The 17,446-nt window shown below is 41.1% G+C and overlaps 1 protein-coding gene across 1 annotated transcript; it reads right to left on the minus strand.

Annotated features, from left to right (window-relative positions):
• Nucleotides 1-16,249: 16,249 nt before the first annotated feature.
• LOC121171521 (40S ribosomal protein S27-like) lies at nucleotides 16,250-16,838 on the minus strand. The gene is made up of 2 exons (XM_041003259.1): nucleotides 16,784-16,838; nucleotides 16,250-16,439 (listed from the first exon to the last, which is right to left on the minus strand). The coding sequence occupies exon 2, from the start codon at nucleotides 16,406-16,408 to the stop codon at nucleotides 16,250-16,252; it is 159 nt and encodes a 52-aa protein (XP_040859193.1). The 5' UTR covers nucleotides 16,409-16,439; nucleotides 16,784-16,838.
• Between the last annotated feature and the right edge of the window lie 608 nt (nucleotides 16,839-17,446).

The raw sequence follows: 17,446 nt of genomic DNA on the forward strand, positions 1-17,446 counted from the left end.
TTTATATTGGAAAGGCAGATCAGATTTAAAGAGAGCAGAGAGAGAGAGATTGAGGTATCTTTCATTAACTAGTTCTCTCTTTAAACGGTTGCAATGGCTGATCTGGGCTGATCTGAAACCAGGAAGTTTTTCCAGGTCTCTCACATGGGTACAGTGTTGCAAGGCTATGGGCCATCCTCTTTTGCCTACCCAGGAATCAGTCAGGGAGCTGGATGGGAAGTGGAGTACCCAGGACATGAACTGGCACTCATATGAGATTCTGGCACTTGCAAGATGAGAGTTTAGCCATTGAGACCTTGTGCCATAATCTCCAAGAAAATACTTTGCCCACTAATTCTTCCAATAGAACACTAAACTATCAAAGCCTTTGGACAGAAGTACACATACAATGCTGTATTAAGTGTTTCTTAACAGAAATAAGAAATCCTGAAGAGTCATCTTTACTGTGTATCTCAACCCTAATCGGGCTAATGTGTCCCCACAGGCTTGCTCTGGGTGCAGCTCTATTAATGTCTCTAACTCTATAGATCTTTATGCTTACCCAAGATCTGCTTTTCTACCGTGTCTCATGTAGCATGGTATGAAACTTTTCATGGCCAAGACAGTGTCTTTCTTTATATGCCCAATCACCAGTACACTGTGTATCACAGAATTTCAGTAGGGGGTTGTTGAATAAATGGGGTAAATCCCTTTACATAACTGAAAAGACACTCCAATCAGCATGTCATCTAAATCCCTTACCTCGGAGCAGGCAGGCCTAGCATTTCCCCATGGTGTAATAACGGGATGAGGTTGCTTGAATAATTCCACAGGATAAACTGACTGCCTTCTGGGCTTTTTCTGTTAAGTGCAGACTGCTACCAGGCTGCTGATACTGTTTCCCTGAGTGTACCACAGAGGATGCCAAGCTCTATTAGTCTAAGGTGTTAGCTTCATGTAGCAACTTGTTTTTTAATGAGCTTGTTTATCTCAACATCTTGGATGCTAACATTGTTGAAAGGAAAGCATGCTGACTGACTGCTACCAAGCAAAGATGAAAATCTTTGGAACAAGCATCAAATGCATGCCATGTGTTATCAGTGATTCAGCAAGTCCTCTTTTGAAAGATAAAAAGAAAAGAAAGGTGAGCAGTAGAAAAATAGGAAGTTGAACAATTGTTGAGATTTCCTTCTGTAAGCTTCTAACAGCCTGCGAATTAAATCATCTGTCTGACGTTCAGACTGGACTCAGAGGCCTACTCAGCAACAGGCTCACTTCTGAACCACCATGTTAGAAGAAAAAATACATTCAGAATATAAAGGCAAGATTAAAGGGTGAGCATTCCATCCTTACCAATGCTTCCTTTTTTAATTTGCATTTCCCCTGTTACAGGCTGCTTACTGAAATTAAGTGCAGTACATTGTTCAGGAAATGGTGCTGGACTGGCTGTTCTTTATTTGCTAGCAGAAACATCTCTCTCTCTCTCTCTCTCTCTCTCTCTCTCTCTCTCTCACACACACACACACACACACACACACACACACACATACACGTCTACCTGCCCCTGTGACCCTCAGTTTCCTATATGGACTCCTAACCTTGACCAATAGTGTGCAGCTATTTGAAGGGTAGAAGTATGGAGAAAAATATTCCTCCTTTCCCCACTTCTCTTCAGCATCAAGTACCCTGGCAGGAGCTGTGCTTCTAAAGTGATTTGTGCTGCACTGCTCTTACTCCCTGCTCAATCCGAGTTCAGTAGCTTTTTCTTTCCCTTGCCCCTTGAGTCTGAAGAGGTCCTTGCTCCTCATTGTGGCTAGTCCTATGTCTCGATCTGTCTTGTTAGTTGCCTGTGTTACCCCTACCATGGTAAACATTCCTCATTCACCCTCTTTCTAAGAAAGACTTTTTTTTTTAATTTGAAAGGCAGATTTTACAGAAAGAAAGAGAGACAGAGGAAAGATCTTCCATCTGTTAGTTTGCTCCCCAGATGACCACAGTGGCCAAGCTGGGCCGATCTGAAGCCAGATTCCAGGAGATTCTTTGGGGTCTTGCATGTGGGTACAAAGGTTCAAGGACCTGCTCCATCCTCTACTGTTTTTCCAGGCCAAAAGCATGGAGATGTACAGGACGTGGAGCAGCTGGAATACAAACTGGTACCCATATGGAATGCTAGTGCTTGAAGGTGAAGGCTTAGCCTGCTGAGCCAAACCCTTCATTCACCTTTTTAAATGCATACCACCTGAGATGAATATCTATGCAGCTCACTACCTCAAATAAGAAGATATAGCTCCTAGTTACTCTCAAATCATGTCCCTCAGTGTTGTCTTCATAGTTTGCAAAGTGATTCTAATTGCAACAACAAATAATTCCATATGGCAGGTGGGAAAGATTGCTATCTCCTGTGTACGTTTAAAAACAAACTTTAAAACTCAGGATAAGCCACTTATCCAAGATCATAAGGCAGAGAGAGAGAGAGAGAGAACGAAAGAGAGAAATATAGCTGAAAAATAAAGCTGAAAAAGTTTCAGTATACACTTAAACTAGAAAATTGAAGTTCTCTATTCTTCCTTTCAAAACTCTTGAGAAGTAAGAGGCAAGGAGAGCAAACAGACTGGAAGGCAAAGTATATACCTGTAGCCACATACTTTGTATACTATACTATGTATACCATACATATACTATACTATATTCTATATAGAGGGCTACATGTGCAGGGCCCGGGAGGAAAAGTCTAGAAGAACTATACGAAGATCATTCACAGGAGGGTGGTGATAGACTTCAGAAGTTAAGGAAGCAAAGTGCAGTTACAGAGCATGGGAATGCAGATTACTACATTGAGGAAAGTGTGGTTGGATCGTATGACCAAAGTATTCTATTATTGTGATTAAAAAAAACAAACAAAAACAAAACCACAAACTTTGAAGATGCTCACAAGCAGAGTTGCATGTTTTCTTCTTTCTCTTTCCTTCCTTCTGCCCTTTATTCCTTTCTGTCTCCCCTCCCTCTTTCTCTTCCTTCTTTCTTTTCCCCTTCTTTCATTCCTTCTTTCCATACCTCCTTGACTCCTCCTTTTTGCTTCCCCTTTCTCCCTTCCTTCCTCTTCCCTCCCTTCCCTTCCTTTCTCTGCTCTCCTCCCTACTCTGCCTTTTGCTTCCTCTTTCCCTCTTTTACCCCCAGCACTGCTGAGGTTATCCAATATGACCATCAAGGCAGTAGACCTTCTAACCATGTTATACTTTTGCTAGCTCTTTACCAGAAGTAATGAGGAGAAAGGCTGATAATTCCTATGAAAGAGTGGTTAGCATGCTGCCGTTTGGAATCCAGGTGAAAAGAAATGATGACAAAATGAAGGGAAAGTGTGTGGAAAATCTTGCAAGGTCATAGAATTGGTGAAGTAGAAGGTAGTACTTGAGTAAACTATCTGAAAAAATTGAACGCTGGGCTTGAAATCAAGATGTTGGGTGACTGGTTATCACAGATATCTTAGCCTTATGTTTAAGAATTTATGATACAGTTCCACAGGCTCTGGGATTTTCTTTACTGCCTCCCCAAAACTTCTTATCCCTAGACTTATTACCCAAATATTATTACAAGAAGATAGTCCTTCATAAACAGTGGTAGGTCCATCATTCTACTATTTAAGTGTATTTTTTTACTTCCTTTTGTTATCATCATTTTATTAAACCATTTCATACGCCCTGAGATTTCCCTTGTGCCTCCCCAATTCACTCCCCCCTCAATGGGTTCCCCTCTATTGTTACTATAGTATAGTTCTTCATACACAGCCCTATGTCTATCATTTGGGCATGGACAATGGCAGAGAGTCCAACATCCTATTGTCAAGATATAATGAACAGTTTCATTGGGAGTCCATCTTTAGTCTGGAAGTAGAGATGCATACTACATTGTATCCTCACATCTGGATGTGACAGTCTCCATTACAGTTTCTATGCATCCCCTTAAATGAAAAGCCACAAAACAAAATAAACAGCAGGAAGAAAAGAAGAAATGAACAACACTATGAAGTTAAATAACATGCTACTAAATGGCTAATGTGCCGCTGAAGAAATGAAAATCAAGAACCTTCTTGAAGAAAATGATGCTACTGTATGATCTATGAGTCAGTGAAGAATTTAATCAAAAGAAAGTGTTTTGAAGAGATGAGACTAACAAAAAAAAAATCAAAATCCATGAGATATAGTTTCTGCTGATCTTTGTTGGTGAAATGTGTCTCCTGTAGGCAACAAAGAGATAGATTTGGTTATTTAATCCAGTTTACTAATCAATGATCTTTGATTGATGAGTTTGAGCCATTTACACTCAGGGTTAATATGAATGGGTAGTAATTTTGTTCTGTCAATTTAGCAATGTGTTCTTCCTTGACTTATTCTTCCGTTGTTATGTTACTGGAATGTTCTTCCATTTTGCCTTTAGTTTTGGTGGGTGCTATTCCTTTTCTCTGTCAAGAGAACATCTTGAAGTATCATTTGTAGGGCAGGTTTGGAAGAGGCATATTCTTTTAATTTTCCTTTACTGTGGAAGAATCTTATTTCATTTTCAAAGACAAAATAAAGAATTTCTGGGTATGTTATCCTGGGCCAACATTTTTTTTTTAACTTTGGAATCTGGAATATGTCATTCCATCCTCTTCTGGCCAGTAGAGTTTCCTGCAAGAGGTCTCCTGTGAGTTTAATTGGCATTCCTTTATGTGGCAATTCATTTTTTTACGTGCACATTTAAGGATCTTTTCCTTATGTTCAATTAAAGAGAGCTTGATGGTCAAGTGTCGTGGTGAAGATTGCTTTTGATCAAGCCTGTTGGGAGTTCTGTGTCCCTCCTGGATGTTGTTTCCCAATTCTTTCTCTAGATTAGGGAAATTTTCCATTATTATTTCATTAAATGCATTTGTAAACCTAGTTTCTCTTTTTGTACCTTCTGGGACTCTTATATTTGAGCTTTTAATAGTCTCTTTCAATTCTTGAATACTTTTTTAGCCTGATCCAGCTCTGCTTGTAGCTTATTGTTTGTTTCCCCCTGATGACAGGAAATATCTTCCAGTTCTGAGATTCTTTCTTCTGCCTTCTTCATTCTATTTTAGAGACTTTCCACTGTACTTTTAATTTGCTCTACTGTATTCTTCATTTCTGAAATATCAGCTTTCATTTGAATCACTTCCAGTGCAACATATTCCTTAAATTCCTTGAATGCCTGCTTTATGTGCTTCTCTTTGTTGATAAGAAGTTTTATAACAAGTGTTTTGAATTCTGTATGCCTTATTTTCTCAATGTCTTCCTCAGTGAACTCTGTGGTTGGCAAAGGGTTTTGTCCTTTGCAGGGGAGTCTTTAATAATATTTCTGTGCCTTTGTCTCTTCTTTTGCTCTTGGTCATTGTACTTCTGGTTAGCAGATTCTTTTCCTTCGGACAGGTTCTAAGCTGTGTCACCCATAGGTCTACAGTTTGATTTTACTTATTGCAGTTGGTACATGGTTCTTTGTTTGCAGTCACTTGTGCCACTCCCTCCAGCAAGTTCCAGGTCTGGGTTTTTATGTTACATTTCTACCTTGTTGTCCGTAACCCCAGCTCCTGGCTCACCAGTCTCCACCTCCTGTGATTTCATGCTGAGGCTTTACTGTTGTCTGTTCAACCTTCCTCCCACTTCCAGTTGGAACATATCCCAGGTTTAGGAAGACAGCAGGTCTCCTATATAGCTAGGTGTTGGTGGTGCTGATCTTGCTGGAACCTGTTGGTCCTTATGTCTGGGTGCCACACAGACCTGTTTTGACCTGTAAAATGTCATAGTTGGTATTATTTTTCTGCAGGACCAGTGCAATGCACTGAGTTTAGTGAATTCTCCCTGAGCTCAGCACATGCACAGGTCACTATTATCCCTGCAGTCTTAAATTCTTTGCCACACCATATGATATGCGACTACTAGAGTTCTTGATCTGCTGGCAGTCAGTTGAGGGCTGCCTGAACCTATCTTGGGTGGAACCTGTAGGATGCCATGCTCTTGCAGTTCACTGAGTCAGAAATAAGTGCACTTCCAGCTCAGTGCATGCACAGTATTGTCCATAGCCCTTGCCTCCTTAAACAAAATGACACCTAATTCATCTCTAGGGGGTGGACTGGGTTGTGAAATCCACTCTGTTCCCACACTGCTCTTCTGGGATCTGCTGCTCTGTCTCTGCTCCTGGTCAAATCAAGCAGAACAGATGGTTCTTTGACTGTGTTCACCACCTGAGCTCCTGGTAGACATTCCTTTCCACCTAAATGCTGCTGTAGTTCTGGCTACTAGTGCAATTCAGATTGCCGTTAGCTAAATGTCACTGGATTATCAGTCACAGCAACACCACACCATTGTTTTCACTGCTTTCCTGTGTCTGTCAGTCTCCAGGTACCCCTCTGCTGTTGTTCTGTCCTCCTATTTCCTGGAATGTGCCCTTTCTGCTTCACATGGCTAATATTTCTCCACCTGTTTAAACGTGTCCTTACGCTATTCTGCCATCTTGATTTTTAAGCATATCCTGACATTGTAGCTATCAACAATGGCAGAGAGTCCAGCATGCAGTTGCCAAGATATATCCAACAGTTTCATTGGGAGTCCATCTGTGATTTGGAAGTAGAGATGCATACTGCATTGTGTCTTCACATCTGGATATCATAGTCTCTGTTACAGTTACTATGCACCTCCTTAAGTGAAAAGCCATAAAATAAAATAAAAAACAGGACAAAATATAGAAAATTCACAGTAGCATGTATATGTGCTACCAAAGCAAGCACAGATTTATAGCAACATGAAGTTAACTTTTATCCAGGAATTCAGCACAGTTCTTAGCACACTGTCAGCAGCACTGGAACGAAGTTTGCGAACATGAATGGATTGTTAGTCTTGAGAGAATCTGAGATATGAAAGTGAAGATATTTTGTCTCTGCTTTTCATTTAATTAATAATCACGCAGGGCTACCAACCTTCCTCATGCCTCCCTCTCTCCATTTTTATCTGTCTTTCTCTCCTTCTCCCTCCTTTTCACTTTCTTCCCTTGCCTCTCTCTCATATTCAAGCAAAACTAATAGGTTATCTGCCTCCCTGAGTATCAGGTCTTCTCCTTGCTCTGCCTTTTCCAGGTTCCTCTGTCATCTCCTCTGTGGAACTCTTCTGAAGTCCTTTAGACAACATAGCACTCATATTCTCTCATACATACAGCATACCACTGGACCTACTATGTAAGTATTTCCACAATGACAGAACCAAGGTTCAGGCACTGTGCCTCTGTACATCTCCCTAGCTTCTTCTAAATTCATGTCATACATAATAAATTAGTGATGTTTGTTCAATATATTAAACTTCATAATAAAAATGTTAATGGTAACCATTTATGATGAATCTTCAAAAAATTCATGGATGTATATTAGAACAAGCATCACAAATTTCAAATTTTTATGTACCAAAAAATAACCTAAAAAGGCTTCAGAAGAAAGCGGAGACATGATTTAATACTCTAATGGAGCATCTTGATCAAAAGATGGAAATAATTTTTTCACACTAGAATTCTTAGGGCTGATGCTGTTACATAGTAGGCTAAAACTCCACTTTCAGTGCTGGCATCACATATTAATGCCATTTAATGTCCCAAGTACTCCACTTCCCATCCAGCTCCTTTGCGATGGCCTAGGAAGGCAGTAGAGGATGGCCCAAAGCCTTGAGCACCTGTACCCACATAGGAGATCTGGCTCCTGGCTCCTGGTTGCAGATTGGCTCAGCTCTGGCCATTGCGGGCATTTAGGGAGTGAATCATCAGAAGGAAGCTTGCAGTCTCTCTCCCTTTCTCCTGTTCTCACTCTACGTCTCTCTCTCCTCTTCTCTCTGTAACCTTGCTTTTCAAATAAAAATTTGAAAATAAAACTCAAATGCCCTGAACTCCAATAACTGAAAACTATACTGAGCACAATGAAAAATGAGATATATGGCATCAGTATTAGAATAGACTTAGCAGAAAAATCAGTATACTCAACGGCAAACGTTTTGAAAATATACCATCAGAGAAGATACAAGAAAAAAAAATCAAGACAAGTGAAATACACTTACAAGGAAAGAACTTTAGGTTAGAATGCAAAAAGCATATGTTTGATTAATTGGAGTTCAAAGGGGACTTGAAAATACCAAAGGAGTAGAAAATATATTTTAAGAGATAATAACAGAAAACTTTTCACACGTAGACAAAAATGCGACTATCTGAGTACAGGGAAGTCAGAAGTTATCAGCCAGATTAGAGAACCAAATCTACCCCCCCCCCCAGACAATAATTATTATCAGGTGTCCACACTTGACAATCAAGAGCAAGTGGATGAAACTTTCACAGTATTGAAGGGAAATACTCACTGTCAAGAATAAGGTACACATAAAAGGATCTTTTAGATAGGAAGGACAGATAAAGACATTCCCAGGAAAGCAAAGTTGATAGAATGTATCACTGGCAAACCTGTGCTGCAAGAAATGCTAAATGTTCCTTAAACTGAAGGAGACATTTCATAGGACAGAAAACTCACTGATAAAATTAACTATGCAAATATGATAGTAAATGTGACATGTAAACCATTCACATTTCTACAATGAAGACTAAGAAGTTAGACAAAATTATATGAACCACATAAATTAGGCAGTATAGAAAGATGTGATTTAGTATATCACAAATTCAAAATGTGAAGGAGAATGGGGTGTGTATGCATAGTTCTTTATCTGTATTTCTAATCTTTCCTTTTTTTTTCTTGTCTTCATTGTCGCCATCAATTTGATTCCATTTCAAAATAGCTTGTCATAACTAAAGGATGTTTTTGTAAGCACCATGGTAACCACAAAGCAAAGCTGCTTTAGATTTACCAAAAATAATAGATATGGAATGAAAGCATGCTGTTAGAAAAGAATCACTATATCATGAAGTTGAAAGAGAAGGAAAAAAAGTACAATAAACCTAGAAAATAGGAATCAAATGGTAGCAATAGTAGTAGTAAAACCTCACCTATCAAACATTATCTTAAACGTAATTGGATTGCTTTCTCCAATTATAAAAAATAGAGTGGCTAAATTGTTAAAAACTCATATTCTGCTTACAAGAAACTCATTTTACCTCCAAGGACACACATACACTGAACAGGAAATGATGCAACATGATATTTGATGCAAAAGTTAACAGTAGCTATGCTTCTATCAAAATAATTTTAAAATCAAAAGCCGTAAAAATGACAAAAAATGTTGTTATCTAGGGCAGAGGGTACAATCTTTCAGAAGGAGATAATAACTGTAGATATCTATGCACCCAATAGTGGAGCATTCAAGCACATAAAGCAAATATTAGTTGATTGGCTTAAGCAAGAGATTTATTCACTCCACTCTGATGCTCTCTTGTTCACAGAGTATGCCAATGGACACTGGTCATTTAAAGCAGGAATGTCAAATGTGGAAGCTGTTACTTCCAGAGATTAATCTATTTGTTTAGGGTAATGCGGTTGCTGATGTCAGAACCCTAAACTCAACTCCCAGTTTTATGTCGCGCCCACGTGTCTTATCGCCCCGCAATGAGAGGCAGACGCGAGTGAAGCCTTCTGCGGTAATCTTTATTGTGCACACCAAGACGAGGAAGAGGAAAGGGCGCCGACCCCGGCAGGCTGTCTGCTCTTATGTGCTGACTGGCCCCGCCTCCGCCGATGATAGGTCGGCATCATGATCACGCAAGGTCCTGGGTGACCGGATTCGTCAGTCCCCAGTGTTCACGCGCCGGCCATGCCGCAGCTCACTGCGCATGCGCTAGGTGCCTGCGCAGTACCGCGAAAGCTACGTGACTCTCCACCAGGCACCAAGGTGTGGCTTCTCCGGCCGGCGCCATTTTGGGTACGGCATGTGGCCAGTGCATACGGATGCGGCTGGCAACAGTTTTAGTCCTTTACTTTTTAAATTAGAGTTTCTGACTTCTACAGTTGTAACATCTTTGTCTACATTCTGCTTCATCTTCTACTTCCCTGATTCTCAAAATGTTTTCTCAGGAATTTTGATGCCTTCTTGCTTCTGAGTGGGAGGATCACAATGCCAGAACAATGATTCTTTTTTGAAATTGTTCATTATTTTTATTTTTGGCGATTTTTACACAGTTGATTAGGGTGCAAAGGGTCAAGAGCTACAAGAAGGTGGGTAAGATCACCATTTCCATATTCTCCTTTTTTCTTTCCTGTATCTGAGGAAAACGGGGGAGACAAGGAGAGAAGCTACACCCAACCTCCCAAATGCCTCTGCACCCTGGGATGGAGGGCAGCTACCCGACACCACCCCGATGTAGGACATGCTCTGAGGGTCCTGCTCATGAGATTTCAATAGTGCAACAGTTCCAAGCTATTGCTGATTTCACTTTTCCAAGCACGATGAAATCTCTCCAGAATCCACTGGTTGACCCAGTTCACCTTAGAGTCTCTGTTTGCTATTCACTGCCAACAAATAACTAATCAAATAACTAATCTCAATAAATGCTGTTAATCAGTTCAAATCCTATACTATACATTTGATGAACAACACCTGATTTGTTTCTGATAACAACTGGGGAGTTATTTTCAGGCAAGGAGATATTGGCAAATGAAGCTCAACCAGAGCTTAACATCGTGTAATGGAAGGCTTAAGCAGCAGTGTAGACACAGCCTGTCCTCGGCCACAAGGACCTGCCCTCGAGTCTCCTTCCAGTTGAAGTTTATCCAGTCTACACTTCCTTCTGTGACACTCTGGCTAGTCAGAGAGCCACATTGCACCTAGGTTCCATTGAGTTCCTACTGTCTGTTTAAAACACCTTTCTCAATTGTCATCAAGTGATCCTCTTTTCAATTGGGTCATCTGTAGACTGACATTCCTCTGACTGAAAAAATTAGTACTTCCAAGATATATGCCAGTAGGGAGCAATTCTAGAATCCTTTCATATTCATCAACAGTGGGGCAGTGTGATGGCATAGCAAGTAAAGATATTGCCTGCAATGCTGGCATTCTATATGGGTGCTAGCTTATGTCTTGTCTTGGCTGTTTCACTTCTGACCCAGCATGCTGCTGGGCCTGGGAAAAGAAGCTAAAGATTGTTCAAGTGTTTGGGTTCCTGCCATCCACAAGGGAGATGCGAAAGAGGTCCTTGGCTTCTGGCATCAGCATGGTCCAGTGCTGGCCATTCAACTACTCAGGGAATAAACCAACAGACAGAATATTTCCCCTTTCTCTATCCTGTTTCCAAAGACAACTTTTTATAGTATGTAGTAGAGATTGACCAGGCTTTGTGGAAGAAATTATTTGGAGCCACCTCTTTTTTATATAAACATTGATTGACTGATTGAATGATTGATTGACTTGAATGAAAGAAGGAAATACATAGAAAGATCTTCCATCTGCTGGTTTACTCCCAAATGATCACAACATCCAACTCTGAGCCAGGCAGAAGCCAAGAGTCAGAAACTCCATCCTGGTCTCCAGGGGGGTAGCAGGGGGTCCAAACACTTAGATCATCCTCAGCTGCCTTTCTACGTGCATTAAAAGGGAACTGGATCAGATGTGGGAGCTGGATCTTACACACTTTTGTCATCTAATCACAGAAAGTAGGGTCTTCATCTTCCATCCTGGCCACAAATGAAACAGCTAACTATAATCTGAGGGCGCCATCATTTTGGGTTTACAGTGATAATACTTCCACTTATTTGGAGTTTTTCACTATCCTCGAGAACCAAATTGTATTCTCTGATGTTTCTCAGCAGCATATGCTCAAGCAGCCTCAGAATGGGGCCCAGTGAAAGTGAAGGACAACTGCTTGCAGCATCATCCACAGCCAGCACCAGAGCAAGAACAGAAAGAACTAGAAATGCCGGCCTCATCCAGTGCTCTGAGAACTGAAGAAACCTGACTGCAGCCCCTTCCCACCAAAGAGGATGCTGTTTACCTGTACTGGAAAGCTACCCCGTGTGTATACCAAAGTGAAGTTTTCCACAGTGTGCAACACGTCAGAATTACTGATACCTGCTGCAGTGTTAGCACCAGGAGAGACTGGCATATTTCCTTAACCCAATACCAAACCCTCCCCAGACCACCTGAAAGTCAGCTGACTTAGAATAGGACAAGCTGAAGAAATAAAGAGGGCAATAAGAAGTGTTTCACCTTCATGAAAGAGAGGAGAAAGAATTTCATGTTAAAAGTTTTTGGAATAAGAATTTCTCCTTTTTATTATATGTAGTTATTATGTATCTGATAATTTAGCACCATCCTTAGTGGGTGTATATGTCCATGGCTTCGGTCATAAGTAGCAGATAAATTATAATTAAAAGCTAGTTTAGGGGTAGACGTTTTGGCATAGCAGGTTAACGGCCACTTGGTCAGCTGCATCTCATGTGTGAGCACCTGTTTAGGTTCCCAGCTCTTCTGCTTCCGACCCAGCTTCCTACCAATGCACCTGAGAAAGGAGTAAAAGATGGCCCAAGATTTCAGCCCCTGCCACCAGCATGAAGAGACCGGTATATAATTTCTTACTCCTTGCTTCAGCTTGTCCCTACTTCTTGGGTCTCATTCTTTTACTTGCTCTCACTTTGCCTTTCAAACAAACAAAATGAAAATAAGCACCAAAAAAAGCAGCTTAAAATCTATTTTATATCAAGTTAACAAACTATGTGAAATGCAAAGAAAATGTATACTGATTTGACGGTACATAGTAAAAGCAACTGCTAATAATAATTTATTCTGTGGCAGGCACCCATCTAAGCTTATATAGGGACGTATATTTATCTTACATATCATATGCATTATATATCTTATATACACATTTAGATATATAAGCTTATATAGACCTCATGTATATATCTTATATAGAGCTTATATATATCTAATCTTATACAGAGACTCATTGAATCCTTATAACAACATTGGTATTCTCCTTGTTTTAGGGATCTGGAAACTAATGTGCAAGGATGCTAATGCATCGAAGGTTGCACAGGTAGCAAGTGATGGAAGTGAGACTTGATTGGAAGCAATCTTGCACCAAGATCCATGCTGATCTCTTACTTAACCTAAAGATGCTGTGAACACATAGAAAAACTTGATTACTTTGAAGAGCAACAAAATAAGAATCTGTATGCTTAGATTAATCTTACTTAAAGTACTCTCCCCCTATACCCTTCCTGTAATAGCAAGGGAGATTTAGATTCAAAGAGAGTCAGCTAATCTAGGCAGTGAGTCCCAAGTGCCTAGAACCACCACGAGAAACACTGGAAATGAAGCAGAAAAGACAAGCAAGCCACAAGTCTTTGAAGGATAAACCCCTTACGCATTCTAACAAAATGCTACTCACCAGTTCAGAACACCAATGGCCCGCAAGTGTAGCAGCAGAAACAGCGCCCCCCTGAGGCGGGGGAAGCACAGGGACCACTGGACAGTCTGTGAAGAGACAGGCAGGTCAAGGTCATAGGTAGGTGCTACTAACAGCTTCCAGGGAACCATGGAGGCTGCCTTCTGGAGGATGGCAGTAAGTGGCTCCAGTTTTGAAAGAGTTTGGACACCTTTAGTTCCTAAAGAACTGCCTTCTTCTTTCATTGTTTCTCCCAACAGCTCAGGACTCCACTTCCATTTGAAAAAATAAGATTGTTATTGGTCCCAGGGTACAGAGGAAATCTTTGAAACGCCAACACAAGATGGATACTGAATTTCAAGTTTTTCAAAATTGCTATAATCACCCCATCATTGTCCACAGATGCATTTCTTTAAACTATGTTTGTCTTTTTTACAAACTAAGCACTCTACTGAGCTCTAAGGTAGGGGGAAGCAGAGAAGAAGAGAATATTGTTTAAGAAAGTCTTACGATGTGATAGAGACTATGGACAAACAATGTAAGGGAAAAATGTGGAGCATACTACTAGCCAACCTCCAAAGTCCAAGAAGATGCTACCACACAGACATAAAAAGGAGAGCTGTCATAACAATCTTGCTTTCCACTTGAAGTCAACAGCATCTTGTCCGGTCGGAGAGCCAAGTCATGGGTAAGCAAAAGGAGCTGGGAAATGCACCTGAGTTGTGAAATGCCTGCCTGGGACCAGGAGGCAGAGCAGTCTTCGTCCCTGTTGTCCTATGGAAGAGAGCTTTGTGCAGGTGTTAGAACCCACTGAAGACACAGTGCCTTTTTGTTTCTAGCTCAAATGTTCTGATGGTTGGAAATAAGAAGGAAAGCCATTATACTTTTTCTCTGTCCTCACCCCTGTCCTTGGTGGAGGGTGTTGGAAAAAGAATTCATTACTGTAGTCATTGCCCCTTGTAAGATACGTAGCAGGGCAGGCCTTGGCAGGGAAGAGTCTCTCAATAAGCACTGTTCTACATTTCATATGGCAGGGTCTGTACATCCTAAGACAACCACTTTGTCCCCAGAGTGAGGAGGACCCCAGTCCCTCCCATACCAGGGTAAATGCCTGCCTGCCTCTCCATCTTCAACTCTCAGAAATCAGGACGAACAGAAGGGAGGTTTCAGGAAATCATGGGAAGGGGAAATAGCTCCCATACTGCCAGCAAAGGAGGAAAGAAAGGAAGAGTCGCAGTGCTGAGCAGGCTCTGTGCTTACTGAGTGTGAAGAATTCTCTGACAGCTTCTGATTGAACAAAGGTACCCCAGAGAATGTAGCCATGGCTGGAACTTGCTATGGCAAAAGGATTTCAGAACATTCAATGGACTCACCTGTTCCTTGCACCATGGTTTCTGCTTGGTGCGAATCTATTATAAAACCACCTGAGTATATCATTCTTCTAAACTCAGAGGTGATTACAAGAGGCACTTGGCTAATATGCTGAATCACATGTGCCCCATGGGCTATAGAATGTGCTGCCACTCAACTGCACATTTACTGCTCAAGGATTGATTTCATGGACAAGGGAAATAGTATTCCCACTAGCAATTCCAGGCACTTGCAGGTAGGAAAACTTGTAAGAGACAAACAAGGTCATTTGTAAGTATTGCAAAGTGCTAGTGATAGTCTACCCAGGTGGTAACCATAGTTTTTTTTAGACACTTGGGAATTCTTTTGTCCCATTTGTAGATGTATTTAATATTCACAGATATGCAAGGGATAAGAATAGAAGCATAATTTTGTGTTTTTTTGAGGGCGTCATTTTTCTAGTTACATACTTTTGTTCACTCAACCAGATGTTATCAGGCATTGTGTGAATTAAGGATTATTCTAGACATTGAACGCAAGAAAATGAATGAGAACTGATGTCTTCTTTTAACTTAGAGTCTCATTGACTTTGTACAAACAGAAGTTTGAACAGCACATGAACACTTCCAATAATAAGAATTCAGGCTTTTTATCATTTGATGTTCATATTAAGTCTGGGGTACAGGTAAGTGAACATGACATGACGCTGAACATCAGCCAAAAACCACTAGGAACACACCTATAGTGAATAACAGGTCATTCCCTATAGAATTGGGGGAGCTACAATTCTTTTTTTTTTTATCTTTTCTTTTTTTCATTTTTTTATTGCATTTAATTTTATAATGTTTCACAGGCTCTGATGTTCCCCCTTTCCCTCCCCTTGCCCTCCCCCCATGGTGGATTGCTCCACCTTATTGCAGTATTGCAGTTCAAATCTAGTCTTGTTTCTTTCAATGCAAGCATGTGCCTTGCATAGCCCAGTATCTTATTGCCCAGCTGAATTCAACAGTTTCTTGAGGAGACCAACTCTGGTCTGGAGACATGGGAGCTACAATTCTTTATAGGATGGGCTTGGCAGCAGTAACCTTGGGAGTTGATGGAATTTTCTTCTGCGTTGTACTCAGAACGGAGGGATGCCACAGAGTCAATGTTCGATCATGTCTGTGGTCTAATCTAGGAGGGAGCGCAAGGTTTTGAAGGACATGGTAGTAAGAGTCAAAGCTTAACTAAGCTTGTGATGGACATCATGATTCTGGTTTGGTACAAGTTATTTATTTTGAATGATCATGGTGAGCCTCTTTTGAAAAATTGTAGTTTCTACTTTTCATGAACCGTCAGTTCCCTCAAGCCTAGCTGTCAGTTGACTCTTCTCCTCTGATCACCTTGTTGCAAATGTTATTTTTTTTTGTCCATAATCAAAACTTTATTGAAAACCGACATCAAAATAGGGGATAACTTGAATATCTTATAAAGTCAAACAAAATTCCATTATCTTAGTAGATTCACCAGAATATCTGAACTTATGATAAGGCTTTCCATGAGAAAATGCAAATCCAGGGATTTGCATGGGTCACTAATGTTGTGTTCTTCTAAAGGAACGGCCTTCTAGAAGCCAGGTCTTCTCTCCCAAGGGCTGGCACAGCTCAGTGGAGCAGCCCACACAGCGAACCACTGTCTGGGCAAGGCTGAACACCAAGGTGATCTTGTAGCAACCTGGACATTTTACATCCATAAAGCAAGAGTTTGGACTCTGAACCAGCCATTTCTTTTTCTTTTTTTTTATGAATTATTTTTATTATTTTTTATTGGAAAGGCAGATATACAGAGAGGAGAGACAGAGAGGAAGATCTTCTGTCCGATGATTCACTCCCCAAGTGAGCACAACGGCCGATGCTATGCTGATCCGAAGCTAGGAGCCTTTTCTGGGTCTCCCACACCGGTGCAGGGTCCCAAAGCTTTGGGCTGTCCTCGACTGCTTTCCCGGGCCACAGGCAGGGAGCTGGAAGGGAAGCGGGGCTGCCAGGATAGAACCGGCGCCCATATGGGATCCTGGGCGTACAAGGCGAGGACCTTTAACCACTGCGCCATCGTGCCAGGCCCCAGCCATTTCTTTTTATGCTTCTTCTTTTCCTCCTCCAAGCAGGGGTGTAGCAAATCTCTGGCCAGAGGTATGTTGGCAGCCCACGAGCCCAGTGCGGATGAATGGCTCCCATGGTTCTGCTCAGCGATAACATGTGAATGCCAGTTAATGTTATTTTAATCTTACAAGGGAAGATACCAAGAAACAGCACTTACCACAGCATGGGTGCTGCTTCATATCCCGACTGTTCCACTTCCCTTCCAGCTCCCTTGTAGCCTGGAAAAGCAGTCCAGGATGGCCCAAAGCCTTGGGACCCTGGACCTGTGTGGGAGACCCAGAAGTTCCAGCCATTGTGGTCACTTAGGGAGTGAACCAGCAGGAGGGAGATCTTTCTTTGTGTATCTCCTTCTCTCTGTAAATCTGCCTTTCCAATAAAAAATCTTCAAAAATGACAGTAGTTTTAGTATCTCATTCATAAAAATATGTGCAAATTAAATCAAGTGATATATCTAAAGCGCTTAGGGAGGTATTTGACATATAGAAAATCCCCAACTAAAAAACCACATGTCTCTTATCTGTAGGGTCCAGTACCATACTAACAGATTGACAATTAAGGTATAACGCAGTGCTTTTCAAATTTTGCTTTGTATACAAATAATCTGGAGAGCTTATTAAAATGCTGGTTCTAAT

The sequence above is a fragment of the Ochotona curzoniae genome, unplaced genomic scaffold, assembly GCF_017591425.1.
Source record: "Ochotona curzoniae isolate NIBS_2020 unplaced genomic scaffold, NIBS_Ocur_1.0 scaffold_2683, whole genome shotgun sequence".
NCBI lineage: Eukaryota > Metazoa > Chordata > Mammalia > Lagomorpha > Ochotonidae > Ochotona > Ochotona curzoniae.